Consider the following 21,342-nt stretch of genomic DNA (forward strand, 5'->3'; position numbering starts at 1 on the left):
TTCATTACTGTATAGGAGACTTATATAACCAGAGTCTTCTGTTTACTTCTCATATATTTTCTTTTCTGGTAAATTAAAAGAACCTAATTTAGCCTGTTTAACTAATGGTCAAATGCGAGAATGTCTAACATAATGGACAAACATATCTTCTCCATTTAAACTGATCTTGGAATAAATTTTGCAGTAAAAAATTGCTCTATGGTAGTGCTAGGTTTTACTAGAAAAATCCTCTTTGTGTTGAAATATTAGGATAAAGATTTTGAAAGCAGCTACATAATTGCTTTAATTTACAACTTTGCTTCTTGGAACAAGAATTACATTTTGTCTAAAGTATCACATGATGTTACTTTCAAGAAGCAATGCCTACATGTTCAGGCATAGCATTCTTAGGTTCAGGCACCAGACTGCCTGTATTTTGTGAATAACCTGTAAAGAAAAGCAGCACATCCTAAAATAAGATAAAACTGAACTCTTTCATTCCTACTTCCATAATATTGATCCGCAACAAAACAAAAAGTGCATTAGGTATGCTGAGCATGTTAAAATGCAAACTAAAGCTAGACTGTCACTTTTTTACATAGCTGACACAACAGTCTGCTATGTTATATATGAGTCCAAGTAAAGTTGCATCTATTTTTGGATTCAAACAAGTTTTTAAAGATACAAGAATGAGAAAAACTTTCTGTAAAGTCAAGGTTTACTCTGTAGGAATTCAGGCCATTTTTGCACCTATCCAGTCAGATACTTAAGGCAGTGTACCAATGCTTGAAAATTATTTATTCTCTCTCAGATCATCACTGAATATACTTCATGTTTTTAAGAAATTCTGTGCATTTTGGAACTCGTGGACAGTTGTCTACTGCAAGTATAATAAAGCAATCTTATTGATAACATCATATTTTCTGAGATCCTTCTTTTGGTGTTTGTGTGCATAAGTGTGTTTTTAAATATGGTAACATACAGGAAGTTCTTCCCAAAGCAGGTAATTATATGATCTGTTCTGTGACTGCAGTAGCTCAAAATTTAGTGGTAATTGAAAAGACACAGAGAATGGGTAATTGTTTGATCCCACTGAGGCTTGTTTACTATTCAAACTGTATTTCCTGCCACCCTTCTTATAGGAAAACCCAGACTTCCTTTGAAATCACAGCCTATATTTACAAGCTGGCAGTCAAAAGGTTTTTAAACAGTTCATATATACTTACTGAATTATAAATAAATTGAAGGCAACTCCACATTCAAAGCTGCATTGAATTCGTTCCTTAATGGAAAATTGCATTTCCTCCTTATTTCACTTCAGCAATTGAATTTAGGTTTTGAATTTGCAGTTACATGTTTAATAATAAATTAACTACAGAACCACTATTTGTACGACAGTGGCAGAACCTTTAGATAAATTCAGTCAGAGCATTTGCACTGAAGTAATAAAACTTCACAACAGTGCTTCACCATGTACATTTTTTTATGGCTGTGTGTATCAGTTTTGGCCCCTTGGATCTAATCAGTCAGTCTGCTCAGAGCGTTACAGACCTGTGACTTACCAGAAACCCTGGAAAGTTGGCTACATCAACCTTGGAAAACCATGGAGAAAACCCCCTATTTTGTTCTTTTAGGAAAATATTTTATATGGAAACTGAATTTGGGATAAGGAATAGAAAGGATACATTTACCCACCAAACTACCAAGGCTTCCCTCTTCCTTCAGCCTTTATAATTCAGTTTGTAGACATCATTACTCTTTATTACTTGGTTGTTGAGTAATTATATTTCTAAGACTAACTTTCCAATGGTTACTGGCTCAAAACCTACTTTGCTTTTCATGTTGCACTTAGAATTCTCAGCTCTGGATCTCCATTTCCTAGTTTTCCCAGCACTCACCTATATTTCACCAGCAGAAATCTTAGTCCATACAGGGGTCTCGGACTTTGATCTTAATCAAGTATCTAGAATTTGCCAGGATACATTTTGGTATCAATCCATTATGCTATTGCTCATGAAAGTCAGGTAAAAGCTATCTCTTTGCTTTGTACCCAGATACTTTTTTCACATGGAGATAAACTTTTCATGACCAGCACAGCAGTTATATCTGTAAGGTGTGTTACTAATGCTGATGTAAGAATTAAGGCTATTCATTTGACTGAGATTATGTTAATGGAGACATGACTGTGGATAAATCCCATGTATCCTGCTCAGCTGAATCATACTGAAAAAAAAAACAAAACAAAAGGAGCGAGCTTCATATTCTCTTTGTGCTGAAACAGCTTTGGGGGAAAACCAGCAAGCTGCAAATATGTTCTTACACAAGAATTAAAATCACAACTGTCTATGAATGCATGGTCTGCTGATCAGCTAGATCACCAGCTAAGTCAGCGAATGCTGTGGTTTCTGCCTGAGCACTTGAGTTTCTTTTGCACAGAAACTGGCATGCAAAAGAGGTGGCTGCATTTCCACATCTCACCCCAACACTGTCGGGATGTGTCATGCTTATAGCTGGATCTGTATCTGCTGCCATTGGTCTGGCTTGGTCCTCTTCTTGGTTTCTTTGCTACAGAAAGAGCTATGGAGCCATAGTATTCCACATCTTTCAGTCACCATCAAAGGAGGCCGTTCTAGTTGATATATTTATTGTCGTTGTCGGATAAGTATTTTGGAAAGCCACAGAAATAAAACAGATCTTTTGGTATGTTAAGTTTTTTCCTCATTTTCTTTCTGTATAACTCTAAACTGTGATCCTTTTCAAGATAGATTTCTGATTATTTTGAGGGGCATAACAAGCTTCTTGTGCTTGAAGAAAAGACCATGAACTAGAAGAAGAAACCAGGTAAGTGCATGTAGCATACCAGAAGTTTCAAATGCTCCATTTTATTGTGAAGCAATAAGTAAATAATGAAGTAAATAGTGTCTGTCAAGAGTGATCCATCCAGCACTGACATCATTGTACCAATGAATGCCAACACTCTGCATGACATTTCTCTTTCTGAGGAATTATTGCTGAGATTTCAATATTAACTTTTTCCAACTACAGAAGGCAAGAGAACACATTAGCTGTTATATGACTAGATTCACCGCTTGCTTACATCTGATCTGGAAGCCAGCTTTCTTCAATCTTATCCAGATGGTCCTCTCAATTTCTAAATTGCTGTGTCTGTGACACATTATGGTGCTTCTGTTTAGACATGTATTTTATATCGATGATGTTATAAAAAGTAATAAAATGAAAGGTAGAAGAAGGCTTAAAGATAAATAAACTATTCTTTAGTCAAACTGATTATTCTTAAACTGGTGAATATAGCTATTCAGCTCTTTTGAAAAGGCTAATTTCCATCTCATACTCCATTCCAATTGCTGGATGAGATCTGGGTTGCTGCGTTTTAATTTTGTTTTATCACTATATGTTGGTGACTATTTCAGAGGGTTGGCTCTGGAATATTTCCCTGTGTGTATGCATCCACATTCGAGAAAAAAATAATCATGTTTCTTCACCATGCATGAAATTTTTTTTTTTTTTTTTGCCTAAAGTGCATACAGGACCAATTTCCTCCTGCCAGAGTAAATCAGTTTTATCCCTGCAAAACTTACTGAGCTGCTGCAAGTCAGAAAAATAAGCAAACAGGTGACTCTCAAGGCTATACAATGAAGCTTTTTAGCTCTGCTATGCTGAGATACAAGATAAGGGTGAGATAACTTACTTCTAGCAAGCATTTGATTTTCCCCACCCCCCTCTACTTTTGCTTCTGTTATATACAATTTTTGATCAAAAGGATTTACTACTTAGATATGATAGGAAAGGAAAGGGTCATACATATCTAAGTGCTGTGTTGCCATAGAAATTCCAGAGATATCAATAGCTTAATTGCCTGGGTCGTTTTTATAGGAGAAAAACATTTGCAGTTAATAAACCTGTTATAATATGGGACCTCATTCATGGGAAAGCCCCAATATTCAAGGCTAAAAGAACACTGGACTCAAAAAGATGAGCTATTTAGTTGACAGATTCTGTTGCGAAACCATGTCACATTTTCCTTGTAAGCAGATCCATAGCTAGCAAGAATTTAAACCATGCTTGTCAAACATAAATGGGATTTGTCCTGCTGTCTGTGTTAGCTTAATATTTTGATATTTTATGAGTTACTAAGAGGTGCAAACAGGTTGCAAATGGCACATTATTATGAGTTATTTTTAGAGTAAAATTTTGGATCAAATATATATATTTTTTTGGAGTTTGCCAAGAACAACATAAAGTGGATTAAATTCGGGGATTTTCGCTTCTTGAATTGTTCTACAAAGAAAAGATAGGTTGCAATGCATTCTATATATCATATTTTCTCAAGGAAATTGCTTTTCAAATTGCACTGAAATCAGGGCACCTGTTTTGAAACAGTCTATAGCTAAACCTGCTGTTGAAACCCAGACACACATCTGCCCCTTGAGAAAAAGTTGCAGTTAAAAGAATTGTTCCAAATACCTTTGTTGAGCTTTGTTAGTCAACAAACCCTTTCTACAATTTGGTGAGAATTCTCTGCAACCATTCTCACTATGTCCTTAGAAACATTAGTGTGTGTGCTATGAAGCATGACTGACAGTTTTCTTTCTGGTGATTACTTTTCATTACTCTAAAAGAGGAGGAGTTTCTGGGGAAGTGCTACTGTGCATGGATCACATAAGCATATGCTAGTGATATTTGCCAGCAATTGATATGTGGGAGAATATTCACACCACATGTTCCAAGTAACTGATATGTTAATTGGAACACATGAAATTAGGGCCCTAAATTAATATGACCCAAATGGAAAAATATAAGTGATTCAAAGCACCTGAATCACCTGTCCTCTCACCTCTTCTTTCCTCTTACTTTCTCCTTCTACACTGAAAACTATCAGAAGTCTGTTTAGCACAGGAGTAGACAAATTTGATTCTCCTCTTGGTGGCAGTAGACTCGTTCTGATGACACCGCTCTTAGGAAATACCAGAGGTATTTCCTAATATGCTAGTTTTGGAAGAAGCTAATGCAACACATCTCTGCCTTATTGCTGCTTACCACATTCACTTCCTTGCCCTCACAGAGGACCTCAAGTGCTCCATTAAATTCCATAACATCTATCATACAAGTAAAGAGTGTGAGCATGTGGCTGGGATTTCCTGCTTGGTATTTGCTGCTGGGCAATGGCCCTGTTATGCCAAAAGGCACAGAGATACCATAACTCTTGGTGAATACAAAGAAAGCCCTTAGCACACAGGTAGTTCTGCATTCTATAAGTGGTCCAGACTCGGTACATGGATAGCAGTTTTGTGACTGTTCTCCTAGCAGCCAGAATAGGCTGTGTCTGTATTAACAAGTAGTTTTGGGCGAAAGGAGGAGATCTGTATAATGAAACAGCTGGTGCTGAGTATCTCATGTCAAGCCTGAAAGCATTTGAGAGGTTTTTACCTCACCCTGGCTCTAGTCTGATTCTATTGAAAAAATGAGCATTAGTGTTTGGGACATGCTAGGTATGGTCCTGTAGCACATCTCCTAGTTTAGTTTAATTCAGAGGAACCCAGTTTGTATCCTCCAAGAACTCTCCCCAGCACAATTCAAATAGCAAGGAGTTATGAACAGGAGATTTGCTTCAAAAGCACACTCCTGAACTAGATTGCAACAGCAGCATTGCTATTGATGGCCTATCCTGGCTGCTGAGGGAAGGGCCATGTGTGTGGAGGAGAGCTAGTGTGTTAGCCCCTTTCTTTGGGCACCTCTGCTGCTTATTTGGTGGAAACGGATCTCATGTTTTCTGGGTTGAGCAAACTGGAAGCCTGAATGGATAGTTTTAGATGTGAAGAAAACATTTATGACCTCTGCATCCTCTCTCTGCCTCCACTGGGAGATAGCAGCAAGCCAGCCAGAAGCAGTTCATGGGCTGGACCAGTCCCCACTCTGGCTTCTGGACCACATTACTTTGGAAGGCATGGGAAAAGCAGGAGCTGTGAAGTATTATCAATCTCTCCCCAGTGCTCTGTACATCTGTCAGCTCTCTTTTCACATTCAAAGAGCACGTGTGAAAGAAATCTTCCACATCTTCCATTCGCACTGGGGAAAAAAAATGAAAAGATGACTACATTTATAAAAGAAGAGTCCCACTGGTGTGCACACTGTTTTCATGGGAGTCACAATTAAAAATATTGACCCGGAACTTTGCATGGGACTAATTCATTGTAATCTGCCATGTGTGTGCATGTATGTCTAAGCACTATTATTATCTCCCTTAAATAAGATTCTGTTTTGCATGGGTAATTCTAGACATCTGAACTACAGAAAGAAACATTAGATGAAACCACTGGAAACTTCAATCATATGGATATAAACTCCGATGGCCTAAACTGAAAGCAACTATTCAATTTTAATGAATATGAAAGACAGTATGTTCCAGAACAATGCCTGATGGAAAGACTAACTTCTTTCCTTCTATTTCCTAGAAGAAAGGGTGGAGAGGGAAATACAAACTTCTTTCTAGCTAACCACATGTTTCCATAATCAGAACCACACTATGACTGTGATTGATTTGATTAATCTCCCAAATCCTTTCTTTTGCACTGCAGTTGTCCCATATCCTCACATGCATTTCTATAAAAGACAAATTCCAGTGATACACAACCAGGGTAGCAACCCCTTTCCTTTTTCGACTATCTGCCTTCATTGGTGGCAATCAAGTAAGATATTCTTAGGCTAGAATACTTATTCCTTACACCAGTTCTTCGGGAATTTCCAATAAGTCATTATTAATACATACTATAAACTATTTTTTGTTTTTAATTTGATGGTGTCGAAGGACTGGAAGAGAGCTAGTACACCACCAACCTGTGTGATTCTTAGCCACAATTATGGCTCCAGCCTGCCCCCTATAATGACTCTACATATAGCCATATTTACTTTTTTAAAGCCTTTTAAAAATATTTATTTAGGAAATATAAGATAACAATGACTGCAAAATTTCTTGGGGGAAAAATATCTAGTCCTGTGTTGTTTTTTTCATCACACTGACCTCCCAAAGGAGGATAAAACTTTTGTCATTATTTCTTTTTACAGCTTCCACTACATTTGTCTTTTACAGCCACCAACCTCGAGAAAATCCTGCCTCGAAAGAAAAACAAGAGTACGCGGGTCCCCTGCCTGCCGGTGCTGCCGTGGCCTGCTTCCCGCAGGTGTCTCCGTGTCCCCGCTCACTGCTGCGGCAGGACCGCGGTGGCGGCGAGGGGAGGTGGCAGATCACTACCACCACGGCAGCTTGCAGGCCTGCCAGCGACACGATGCACCCCAGCCTCTTATCTAGCTGTGACTGGAAAATGGCACGTAATGTATATATGCACATCCTGCGCTCTGTGCTGTAGTCAACAGCAAATAAAACCAGCTACCACCAGTACGCCTTTTCCTGTTACTTGCCTGCCTGCCACGGTGTATTGAAATGTTTTATAGAAATCAATCCTCTGTCTTTCCATTAATTTACTTGTTCTTAGAGGATATAGTCTGCTACCATGGAGAGGAGGAAGGAAAGCCCTTATTAGAAAAATATTGTTTCTAAAACATTATTAAAGAAAATCAGAATCCACAAATTCTGACATTTCTCAGAGATAAATCATCCTATAAACAGAGGGACTCCTTTTTTTCTCCAGACAATATTTTGTAATTTACAGTGTTCCTTAGCTAGCCAGCTAGTCTTGCGTTAGTTTCATGGGGGAAAAATATTATACCAACACAACCCAATTCAGTTCCTGCTGGATTTGTCTGAAAATGGAAGTCAAAATTTCGAAAAAGGACCTGTAGCATTTTTCTCCATGGGATAGCATCAGAGTCAGGAGAAGCAGAGATATTCAGGCTTAATTTAAATGATCGACTGGCTGTAGCAGAATGCCATTCATGTGGAATCCCTGAATGTAAAGTTTGCTCCTGCTGTGTTTCCTGTAGCAGAGCTCAATGGTGTCCAGCTTCACAGTGAACTTAGGCCGAATGGAGACACCAGACAACCAGCTATAACACCTAGATATCAAATAGAAATACCTTTACCTAACTCTTAGTTTTTGCCAATGAATTTCACCCACACCAGGAAGAACACGATCAGTAACTAGATATTCAAGACGTCTACGAGACAGCGGCTCACAGAAAATGCAGCAGGAGAAGAGGTCCTTCAAGACATGGGTGACATGCTTTCAGTTGCTCTTCTGCAAAAGGACTTCAACTGTCAAGCCACAAGCTATGCTGAGGAGGAGTATTTTATCTGCTGTTGAACTCACTGTACTTTGCATGAAGTAATTCTGTTTTCTCTAAGCTGTAGATTCTCTCTAAGCTGTAGATTCTTCAGCCCCATGGCAGATATTAGTCTAATTTCTCATTGGTTAGCGGCAGGAAGTGCTCTTACAGTGAGCTGCTGATTAATAACAGGGTGACAATGGGCATGTATTCCAGACAAAGTCTGAAGTGCAGCCATAGACCTCTCTTCGACATCTTCTCTTGCATGCAACTGCCTAGTGTCAGCTTGCTGACTCCTATGGGTCTGTGAATACAAGCTCTGCTCTGCTGATACTGAGCATCTTGACTTGAGAGGACAAAAAGTTCAATCAAATATTAGTTACTGGACTGCTGGGATGAGATTCCCGCCACCCTGATTTTAAGTGTCTGCAGTAAGACCCTGGTGACTAACAGCAGCACAGCAAAGAGTGTGCAGATGCCTACTTATGCGGAATTAAATAGCTCTCAGCTCTACTGACTACACCAGATCTCCAGTGAGTCTAGTGACAGCCTAGTCACAGAATTTACCTGTAGATACTCACACTACTAATACCTGCAGTAAAATGAGTTTAATCCTCCCCTAAATCTGCTTTTCATCCCAAACTCAGAGAAATCCTCCGTCAGTAATCTTTGCAAAGTCATCAATTTTATGTGTTTTGGGAATGAATTTGGACTTGAGATGTATAGGAAAATGAAGAGGTGGATATGTTATTTCCTAATAGATTTGCTGAAATAATTACTAAGATGGTTTTGTTTATTTGTTCTTTACCACTGTGTATGTGTGTAAGTGTGCACACGTGTGTATATACATGTGTACACACACACACATCTAAATTGCACACATGTTGTAAATAAAAATATCCTAAGTTTCTCATTTCAGCTTTTACTGTCCAATCTTAAACTGGAAAATAATGCTCATTTGCTTACTGTGTATGCGTATTGGAAAGCTATTAATATTTATGAAATGCATTAAAGTGTTAAGCACCATTACCTTATTGATGACTACCAAATTTTGACTCAACTTACATTTAATACTATTGTCTTTTGCATATGGATGGATACTGCTCGATTGTGTGCAGTAGTCTTAATCTTCAAGAAGAAAACGAGTAAATAGCTTGCTACCAGAACCCGCCCTAAATAATAGAGGATATAAGGTGAAGTGAGCTGCCACAAACATTATGCCTGTCTTTGAGATGGTATAGAGCATTTATGGAGTTTTATATTTCACTCTGTTTTTAGGTAGCTTACCTTGGGCAACTCATTTAGTATCAAGCTTTCCAGTGCAGCCCTAATTTAAGGTGCAGGCTGTCTAATTTCAGATATTTGGACCAGGTTGTCAAATGATCTAAGTGTTGAAATGTCTTTTTTTATTGATTTATTGGGAATAAGTTGACTAAATATCTTCAAGATTCTTGGATGATACTCTACGCACCAGATATCTGCAGATAACATTGATATAAGCTGAAATTTTGCATGGATGACTCCTAGCCAGTCCTGAAAAAAAGTACCTGAGATAGCTGAGATGTACTAAATGTATTTCTTGCCTACCATGTCCCCTCTGGTTGGATCATTCTGGCATAGTGTTTGAAGCAGAATGGAATGTAAAAGGAACCAAATCATTTTATCAATGTGCAGACCTGTATTAGCAATATCTTTTAAAATACTCACAGAATGTATCAGGACTCAAAAAGAGACTGGAAGATCAGTTCTTCACAAGTGAACAACTCATCCTTAAAATTCTTCACTAGTGAAAGACCTTTCCTTAGACATGTACCTTCTAAGCTGCTGCAGAGTCTTGAATGCTATGCCTCAGATTCTTCGTTTATCTGACATAAGAATACAGGTGAACAAAGGTGAATAAACCAAAAACTGGGCTTGTCTTTCTCTGTTGGTTTTTGTTTTTTTTTTCTGAATATTTCATGACCAGAGCTTCTTTGAGGACTGCATGACATGGAGCAACACAGATCCTCCACCAAATTATTAAGCATAAAAGATGACCTGAACAAATTTCTTCTAGTAATTTTGGTTTGTAAAGTTAATGACTGTGGCCAGCTGTAGTGTAAATGCGCATTACTAAATCTGGGCTCAAATCCTAGCACACCTGAGAAATCTTTGTGATGAGGAATACCTTCAGGCTCTCAGACCTCATGGAAGAAACATTATTCACACTCTTCTTCACATTTAGAATTATGAAAATAAGTGACATTAGCTTTTCTATACTATACCTGTACAGATGAAACTTGATAGTCCTCCATAGATGACATCATCATTGTCTGGTAATATAAAGGGACACCTCGTCTGAACCTCCAAACAGTATTGCTTGCAAGGAATTCTGTTGCTGCAGTGAAACTGTGTGACTTCAAAATACTGGGAACAGAGCCAGGCTTTGTAGACAGTCTGGAAAAAGAGAAGAACCAGAAGTATAGATGGATGACAATAGCACTGTCATTATTAGAAGAACATACTGTACTACCCACCTACATTAACACTGCTTCTGAAAGCAAATTTTGAGCAAATATCACCTGACTAAAACATACTCTTAACATTTTACTATCTTCCACTTCAACAATGAAAACTCCAGCCAAGTCATTTAAAAGCAAGTTAGTGAGGACTAGGCTAATGCTGTTATTTTATCTTTATTTGTAAACAGGTGTGTCTCTTAGATGCGCCTTTTCATTAGACACACGAACCAATGCCACACACCCCTGTGTCTGTACCTTATCATATACAAACTGAGATCCTAACCTCCTTTGAAGCTGGTTTGGGAAAAAACATATGAATGTAAAGTGCAAGAAAGAGTTTAAAACTGGGCTAAGGCCAGCTCTGTTCTGTATATCATCTAGAGCTAAACCATCAGGTTGCAATAGATGGTGCTGCTTCCCTTCAAAAAGACCTTACCCAATCCACAGCATTAAAACACACATTAGGGTTCCTGAACGCCGACAGCTGTAGACTAGGGGATAAATCTGCAACAGTGAGGACCAATGTCTACATCTGGGAGCTAAAAGTAACACATTAAAGATGCTGTCATCTGATGCTGTGTAGCCCATGGCTGCAGGGCCCATGACTATTACAATTATTGTTATCATTATTTAAATAGAAAAGCAAAGTAAACATGTTGATTTTAATTTCTTTTACCTATTGTCTTCTGAGCAATGATCTTTGTCGTATGAATTAAACTAAGCTTTTGGACACAGAAAAGTTTCGCATGTGATCATACAAAACCAGATTCTAAACCAGACTATAAAGGTGATGAAAATCCTGTAGGACCGAGTACAGAGAGGTTTGCTTGTTTCCTGTTTTATTTTCTACTTATCTGCTTTGAAGTACATTATTTACTGGCTAGATGCTTGCTATGTAAGTTGTTATATAATGAAAATTTCCTTTTTGTATTCATTCACAATGTCTGAAAATCTTAGTAACTACCTTTCTTTTATCACAGGCTGAAAAACAATATAGTCAGGTGATTATTTTCCTTCTTCCTAGACCTGTTTTTAATAAAAAGGAAACTTAGATTAAATTTTTACGCACTGGGAATACAAAAACTGACACCTGAAAAGAGCAGTCTAGCTGAGAGTTTGGTTTCATCTCATCAGTTGTAATTTTTATTAGTGTCAGTAGCAGCTTAAGTTGTATAATTGATTTCAATGTGTTTGTCCCAGAATCGCAAAACTTTTACCTTAGCTTGCAAGCAACAGCGGCAGGTATGGGTAAGGTTGCTAGGTGATAAAATGAAGCCTTTATCACTAATCTATCATTTGTGATTATCTCTTTATAGTAGCTTTTGTCTACTGCATTCTGTAGAACACAATTTTTTTCATTACAAATTCAATTTTAATTGCTTACAAAGGTTTCTGATCCACAGTAAATGATTAATGGGAAGGAAGACTAGGCAATGTGTGTACTTTTTGTTCTTAAATAAACTTCTAAACAGCAAGTGGTTTTCCCAGTGATGACTATATCTCCTACCACATTTTTAATGCTTCAGTTGCTGTATTGACACTTGCAACAATAAAAGAAATAAAGTAGTTGTTTTTCAATTTTTAGTTAGTCAGTGAGGATAGTCTATTGGTTGGAGACAGGAACACTGGCTCTGATAAGAGATAAATATTCACAGATGTTCCTTCCTGATCACTAACACTGTAGATCTGTTCAGTATGAATCCACATTTTCTCTTCATAGAATAGATCTAAGAGTAGTAAGTTGGTTTATGAATCATATTTTAAAATGTATATCAGTTTATAGGGAGTGTATTGAACAGCACACCATACATAGTAACAAGAAAATGCAAACCCATATGACTACTTAATCAAGAGAGGAAATAAATGTTTATTCAAGAGCAGAAGTAAATAATGCAATCATAGGCTTCTGTGAACATTTTTATGCATCCAGCCTCAGTTTGTACACATCATCTTCCTGCTCTGATTCACAAATCCTCAGCTTTGTGTCAAAATTACATTTGAATTGTTGTCCATATTTTTAAAGAATGCATGATTATACCTGTTCCTGAGATCTGTTTCTCAGATAAGTGTCTCCCACTCTGTATCCTTTTTATTGCAGCCCCTTTCAACCCCATCTGCAGTCTATATCAAGATTTTTAATACGCTGGTCTCATTTTTCTCTGTTTTGGACAGTGAGGCTACATGGAAACTAAGATTTTCAGAGTTCTGTCTGGATAGGAACTTAGATCATATCCCACTTTGGGTTAAGATGCTGGTACTTATCAGTCTTCCTACCACCACATTCTGGTTTCTTCAAAAGAAACTTCAGGTTAGTGGGACAAGATACCTCTGCAGAACACTGTAAGATGTCCAAGAAATAGTAGGTGAAACCCTCAGGTCATCCTGAAAACTAGCCTAAAAGATATGAGATCCTGGTCTTCAACCCTTCCCACAAAGATCGTTCATTTTTCCAAGCCCTTCTCAGGCCTGGAAACTGGCATGAAAGAGCCTGAGTAGTTGGAGTGAACAACATGGAAAAGCACCAATTTAAAACTTGACTACTTATAGTGCAGCTGAGGTGGAATTTAAAGTCACATCTGCATGAGAAAAAAAAAAGGGTCAAAGACAGATTTGAGCACTAGAAAAGGCTCAGCCATAATGCCTAGCTGGTAGCCCACTGCCTTCACAGCTTTGGCTTGTGCTAGCTCATATATTTCCAGACAGTGCCCAGCCATCCTCTGGGAAAAGGCATATTCCAAGCACCACACCCAGTAAGAGATTTTGATATGGCCATGCTCTCCTTTGAAGGAAAAGGAAAAACTGTAGATGTCTGCAGAACTGTGCTGGGCCAGCTGATAGACCAGCTACTAGCTGGTAGACCACTCTGACTTAACAGTACAGCTGTGATTTAAGTGCCTGCTTTCTCAGTAAAGACCCCTAATAACCTCTCCTACCCTTCTTGGGCTTCTTAGGCTTTCTAGGCACCAAAGGTTTTACACAGAAATCTTCCTCTTTCTGATATTTGTGCATACCACTCACTGCTCAGCAGCCTTTGCATGAGTCCTGTAGCTGACCCAGCTAAGTAAGTAGTTCCAGAGCAGTCCAAAGTCTTTTCTTTATTTCAATGATAGTGAAAGGTGGCTCCTTTAGCTTAAGTAGTAGAAGCCCGTGATTTGGAACTGAAATGTATTGAAATTTCTTGAAATTTTCCAAATAGCAAAGCAGATATTATGGCTTTTGATCAGCCAGTATTCCTTCTTATACCCTGGAAAATATAGGATTTTGTTGGTTGGGAATTCTGCTCTATCTTCTAGCAAATCTCAAACGATGATTTCCAGAGTTTAAAACACGTACCGTATAGCAAGGTCTGAAAACACGTATTGGCTTGGATTTTGAGTATGGTATGCACTTTAAAAACTGTGCTTTGAGAAGGGGATATTTTCTATTTTTTAAAGGACATCAATGGCTAAACACAAAGATTTATAGTCATGATAAACGCGTCTCTTAAAAAATACTGCATATAGAACACTTTAAAGTATTAGTTATATTCTATAAGTTTTTACTATGTCATTTTCATCATGTCAACTGAAAATGAGTATTTCTTACCTGAATGGAGAAAATATGTTACATTCCATATGTTAAGCTTTTCATGTCTTGTAAATGGTGCAATTATTTTTTATCTTACTAAAATACAATATATATATGACTATTCTGAGCACAGTTTTCTTTTCTTTCTGCTCTTCCTGTAATTATACAGCACTTCTGCCTGGCTTTCCCCCCCCAGCCCCTCATTTCACATCTGTTCTGAATTGCATGATACCAGTTGCTAAGCTGAACTGATCCCTAGGTATTGCTGAAAAATAAAGGTAGAACTCCACACTTTCTTTAAAAAAAATGAAGAAAGGATATTTTTTATTAAACTATAAAATATTCCTGCCATTTTTTTTTCGCATCAATACTACATCCTTGCAACCTAGCAACCCAGCAAACAATACATACTCCTCTCAAGCATTAACAGAATATTCTCTTTCTTTCTCACATAAACTATGGTATAATGGGACAGAAAAATAGCTCTAATTTCTGGAATATTTCTCTACAGTATAGCTTAACTGCTTCTGTGGGAAGTCTTTAAAGTGGCTTCAGCAAATTATGGGTCACTGACAAAAAGGTATAGATCTTGTTTGAGGACATTGGTATGATACTATCTTTGTCTTCTTGTGCTGGCATAATCTCCGCCAAAATACAGCCTTGCTTCTTATGCAGATGCGGTTGTTCCAAATCAAAATAAGTAAAAGAAAACAGAAAAGAAAAAAGCCCACACCTTAAAATCTAGAATGATAGCATCTCGTGTAACCAACCTCTTAGCTACTGCCTATCATGCAAAAAAGGTCACATCTAAGCATCAACAGGTTTTGTGTATGTGTGGTCATATGGGACAAGGTCAATCTCCTTCATAAAGTCCAGAAAACTGAGCAAAGTGCCTCACTACGAGGCTTCCAAGACCAATCCCTCTTTTCTAAAGTCTAAAGCTTAAAAAGGCTGTATTACACATGATAGCTGACATGAGTTGTTCTGAACAGGAAGATTTATAAAAAGTAGGAGCCAATGAAAAATGCGTAAATGCACATTTTTATACACTGTTTTCCCGTATCTCCCATATGTTTTCTGTTTTCTATTTCAGGATGGTACGCATTCACTCTGATTCTAAGTGATATTACGACACTGTATTCTAGCTGCTTCTTTCATTCTGGTCTCTGCACTTATATTGGGTTTTCTTTGAAGACAGATAAGGTGGAATGCAGATGTGAGGAGAAGAGCATGTGCTAAATAGCCAGAGGCAGGGAAAATCCTCCAGATTTTCCATTAAGTAAAGTTTTCTAGAGCAAGATTCTTGGACCTTCAAAACATACACCATCTCAAGATTCAAGTCAATAAAACAAATGTCCTGAATTATATTTCAAGGAAAACAAAGAGGAGCTGTGGTAGTGCCAGACAAGGCTTTCACTTTAATATTTCCTCAGTTAAAGAAAAGAAATGCCAAAACTAACTCCCAACATGAACTGAACTAAACTGGGTTATAAGATAGGGAAAGATATATAAATAATGGAGAAAATATAAGAATACACAACTATCAACAATTTTGAAGAAACCAGAGGAAATCTAGTGATTTTCACACAAAATCAGTAGACAAAAACATCATTTTTATCAATAAATATCTTGTGAATTTAAGCCAAGCCACCAAAAACAAACCCAACACTAACATACAACATAGATTTTCGATTTCTTAAATTTATAATTTCTGCTACATATTATAATCTTGTGTATGTGTCACACACATATAATGCAGAAAAATAATTAAAATGGTCTTGTGTTTTCAGCTGGTTTGGGAGACGATGAAAACCTTTGAAAAACCAGTTGCTAGCAGAAATCTGGCAGACTGATCTCAAAGAATGGGAAAAAAGCATGTTTTTCTTTTGGTTTTGTTTTTACTCTTTTTTATCAAGGGAAAGAACTTAGCAAAATTGGATTATTGGTGCACTATGGCAACTACATACATACACTAAATAACTGTATATATCTAAACATTTAATTTTCTTACCATGAACAGAACTTTAGATCCTTTATATTTGAAAGAGATCCAGTCCTGGCTATTAGGAAAGACGCTATGTTGGAAAGACTGTGCCACATAAGAATAAGGTCATCTTTCATGTACAGAAGCATAACTACAAAAATCTTAGAAGGGTTTAGTGGCAATTTTTCTCACCTAAATAAATTAAGCTTGCACTACCTTGTTCCTGTAAGAAAACATTGAAAAATTACACTTTTGAAAAAGTCCACTAATCAATACTGGCTTTATACACCTGCATTCATATGCATGTGTTCCTATGCAGAACAATCATCATAAAAATCTTCTTGGCATTTGTAAATGATAAATAATATAATTATAAAAATATTCATTAGGCAGATTAATTCATTATTCACTTTATTTCTACCGTACATGTTTCAAGCCAATGACTGAATGTCTCAGTTTCTGAAGGAGAACAAATATTTTATGGCTTCAGTGACGAAGAACCCATCAGAGATAACCAGTTTCAGCAATTTGAGGAATAAACACTTCACAAACAAACCAGACAGTAAACTCCATTTCCTTGTCAAATCATAACAGATAATAAATTGTTAAGAGGATACAGATACAGATAATAAGAGTTAAACGGAAGAAAGTGAGGTTGTGTGTGGAGAATTTTGAGAAATCACAAGAGCACAGCATGTGCTTTTTCTCTTGGGACATCAGGAAGAACACTGATTTTTGTTTCTTTTTGGGGAATAGCAGTTCAGATATTATCTCTTTTTAGACTACTCTGCCTTGTATCACATGTGAGGTTAGACAGTGTCTCAGAGTTATTCTTTCTAGTCTTGAAAGGACATCAGACAGAACTATTAGGTAAGATGGCTGCATTATTTGCCTAGACAGGGGCCGATATCTGCTGCCCACAACTTGTGCAGTATCACCAGGTAGAATAATGCATTGGCTGATCACAAGCCTGGTCATTACACCAGCTGACTTGCAACTGGCTGTGCAACTGCATAAAACTAATTTTAATTGTATGACCAGTATTTACTAAGACTGCAAAAATGATGGGAAAATAAAGCCATATTTACTATGCGTATATACCCACAGTTTCTATCCCTCCCCCTCTCATTCTCACACAGTCATACATGCACAATACGTGTGATTCTAAATAACCTAATTTCTGTCAAAACACATTGAGTACGTAGCCTGAATCATCTGAGTCACACTGTGTAAGACATATCAGCACAGCAGAATGGAAAAGCTCAATCAGTTTCATTCTCTATGGCTGCCAGTTCTTCATAGTTTTCAAGAGATGAATTCAGCTCTCTTCTGCCCCTTCCCCAATTGTTTCTAACTGCTGTTGCCATCACAGTTCTTAACGAACCTCCAGGAAGTACTTACTCTAGCTATTCTCCATGAAAATTACTGTTTTTTTCTCACTGAACAAAAATTTGATGTTACTGGGTGGGCTGTCAAAATAATAATACGAAGGGGAACCTAGATGTCATCAAGTAGCTCTTACTATGTAGACGTGGAGGATGGTGGGAGTGAAAGAAAGTAGGAAGAGTGAAGTCACAACAGAATATCTCTTTCGAAATGGTAAATTTTCTGAATCTAAATTTTAACTGCTTTACACTGATGCTTTGCAACCATATTTATTACTCAGTATGAAAATGAAGCCTTCAGAGAACAACTTGATAATTTCACCTACCAGTTGAAAAGGAAGAGGCCCCTCAAGAACTTCAGAGGCACTCTGTTCATTGACATTTTCAACCACATCAGGAAATTGAACCTTATTGGGATAAAGGAATTAACAATAATGTCTTGAGACAGTGTAATATGATTCCAGTTCAACTTCTCCCAAAGCTTGTGAGCATTTTGAGATAAATTCTGCAATATTTGTGTATACTGAGGAGTACCTTAGGCTGTGACTGACTAATCAATTGATTTTTCCAAGAATATTCATGGAATAACTTATTACAGAAGCAGAGCTTTTTCAACAGAACTGGACACAGAAACAGCATTCATTTGAGAAAAAAAAAAAAATTCTGGGTTGCAGAATAGTGATGTGGCCTTCAAGTATTTCCTCTGTTCTACCCTAGCAGTCCCCAGCCAATGCTGACTCATTGACAGCAACAGTGAATAAGCTGTGTATGGAAAGAAAAATCCTTCTTTTCCTGTCAGCTTCAGTTTTAGCATAACATTTTCTGCAGCTAAAAGTAACCTTAAAGATTCTAGTACGCAGCATACGCATACATGCAACAGGTGATGTCTACTTTACATGTCTAATAGCTGCCTGATTCATAGAGTTATGAATGTATGAGCTATTTAAGGACATTGCGCATTTGAAGTTAGAGCACAGGTTTAAATCCCATGCTTTACTTTTTTTTAGGGTCTGGGTGAATTGTTGCCTCTGTGTGTTATTCTGCGACATTACCACAATCCATAATGTTGTCTTTTCTAGAGTTTCCATCTCAACCTTTCTGTACAAAGTTTTCAAAGTATATACTTCATCCCAACTTCCTTTGTTTAATTTTAGTTTGTTTTACTATCCCATAACCTTAAAGGGGAGGGTCACCGGGTATATTAGGGAGTTGAAAATACTAGTAGTTCTCTTCATGAGCTGAGATGTTAAAAACAGAGTTGGAGAAAAGTTACTGGTAAAGGCTGGAGAACGTTCTAAGCTTTCATTGCCCCAGTAAAGACATCCACTCATCCGCTCAGAACTGTGCCTGAACATTGGCCAGAAAAATGAATATATCAAACAATATACATATATAGGAAATAAGGGGATGAGATCTTAATGTAATTCTAGGTTTCATGCTAGCAATGAAGGACCTCAGAACAGCACACCTATTTTTTTCCATGTTAAACTTTTCATGTAAAATTCACTTTAAATCTTATGCATGCTGTACAACCAACTAATACACTTTCTGTGCGGTACAGTCTCTATAAGGCTTTTTATATTTGGATCACTAGGGTATTATGTGTTGGTTTGAGTGACAGTACATCTTTTTTAAGAAACATTTGGGTCAATCTCAATGTCTGCTTTGTACACCAGGACTTGAGATATCATGTTGTACAAGCAGGGATGTCTTTTAGATGGTTTACAAGTGTATTTTATATAGACTACACAACCAAAATATAGATGGCTAACTGGTATAAGATCTGATTAAGTCTGACAAGGGTAGTGTGCACAAATGTGAACTCCCCCAGGAACTTTGTCAGTTTTGAGCAGTAAGGACTGTCTGACTTCAGGAGAAGTGCATTTCGCATACATACTAAGGATAAAAATCAGCTTTTACTGGCAGCCTTCTGCCCATGAGATCTGCGGGACTTCTGCTGGTGTTTCTTTTCTGCTGACCTTCATTCCCACTCCTGTTCTGAGACCATGGGCAGCCTCAGGATATGACTGGCTACGCACACAAATAATGCAGAAATAGTGAACGGATAAGAGGGATCAATCCTCTGTAAGACATCTTTGCCAATGAAAGTCAGCGGTACTTTCTCATGGTTAAACGCTCTTCATTACATGCAGTTATAAAAACATAACAAAACAAAGGCTTTCAAATATGTAGGTTGCTGAAAATAAGATATTTCACAAGAACAGGCTTTCAACAAACAAAAGTTAAAAAAAATCATTTTATTTCAACACTATAAAAATAAAATAATTTTGACTGGAAAATATTTCTCAATAAGCTTCAAACATTTATTTCCAAATAAACTATTGTTTATTGACAGGCTGTTTATACAGCCAAACATTGCTCATAAAACATCCATTTAAATACACAACACACTTTTTTGTGTATTATTACATTAATATTGACTTATTGGTATACTACTCTGTGGAGAAGTTTCTTTGTACATGCACACACACACACAAAAACTTTTTTTTTTTCCCCCTGGAGAATTTTAATTTTGGTTTTGATTTTTTTTAGTCTAGTCCAGAATGAAACAAATTAACAATCTGAGTTTCCTGTAGAACATATGTTATATTTTCCAGTTATTCCATTCTACATGCATTTTTAAAATTCCTTGTGTTAAAGCACTGCACCAGGAAATTAGAATGTCTGTTTCACATTACGGAAACTTATGTCTGAAATTTACAGTAATTTAGAAACAAATACATCTGTCTGGTGGTTATTTTAACCATTGATTTTATTATAATGAATAATTTCTGTATCTGCATGGTTGGAATATAGTAAGATAAATATTTTAATATTTATCCAGAAGATCTTGATGACAGTGAATGCAAACTATTCTATTACGAGACACTTTTAGTGTTTCCTAAATGAAGGTAAGTTAAATAGGTAAACTTGTTTCTTTACCTCTGTTACCTATTATACAAATAATTTCATTTGAAAGACATGCATGCTATTTTATTTGAAAATAGCGGAAAGGTAAACAAAGGTTGAAATTTATTTGCCAGAACATTGTTGATCTTAGTTTCAGTTCATATACTCCATAACAAGAGTTCTTTTAAACAAATAGAACTGAAAGGAATGACAAGCTGCTCTGCTCACATCTTTGTTGTTTGTATTAGAAAAGACAACCAGAAAGATGCAAATATGCCAGCTCCTAATACAAATATGTTTCTTTGATTATGGAGAAGTTACTGCACAAGAGATGGCATCAATGTCTCACTGTCACTTTGGTAATCTTAAAGAGAAATTGGACACAGCTATAGAAGAGATCTATAATGTTCTTATCTGCCAGAATAAATTAAGTTTCTGCAAGGACCAGATGTTGTGCAAAAACCAGATCCACCAGCTCTATCTTTCTGGTGATTAGTCAACCGATCAACTGGGGTCATTATAATGATTAACTTCACTGTTGTTTTATAATAACCCTAAAACCTGAACTCGTCTGTATCAGAATTCAGTCCTAGGTCTCACTTAATATTGCAAAGAAACTTTATTTTGAAGATCATAAACTTCTCTTTGGGTGAGCTCAAAAGAAATTTAAAATTAAATAACTCGTTATAAGTAGTCTGGTAAAAAGTAAAAATGGGGCAGTAACCTTGAATTTTATAAGCTTAATAGTACTCCATCTAATCAGTCACTGTATTAA

At 37.0% G+C, this 21,342-nt stretch overlaps 1 protein-coding gene across 1 annotated transcript in view; it reads right to left on the reverse strand.

The window, feature by feature from the left end:
* Nucleotides 1-21,342, reverse strand: part of NALF1 (NALCN channel auxiliary factor 1) — a 489,965-nt gene that overhangs the window by 1,636 nt on the left and 466,987 nt on the right. Inside the window, exon 2 of the mRNA XM_075090488.1 lies at nucleotides 10,485-10,656. Within this exon, the coding sequence (XP_074946589.1) occupies nucleotides 10,485-10,656 (172 nt within the window). The remainder of the gene's footprint in view (nucleotides 1-10,484; nucleotides 10,657-21,342) is intronic.

Source organism: Phalacrocorax aristotelis, chromosome 1, assembly GCF_949628215.1.
Source record: "Phalacrocorax aristotelis chromosome 1, bGulAri2.1, whole genome shotgun sequence".
Classification (NCBI taxonomy): Eukaryota; Metazoa; Chordata; class Aves; order Suliformes; family Phalacrocoracidae; genus Phalacrocorax; species Phalacrocorax aristotelis.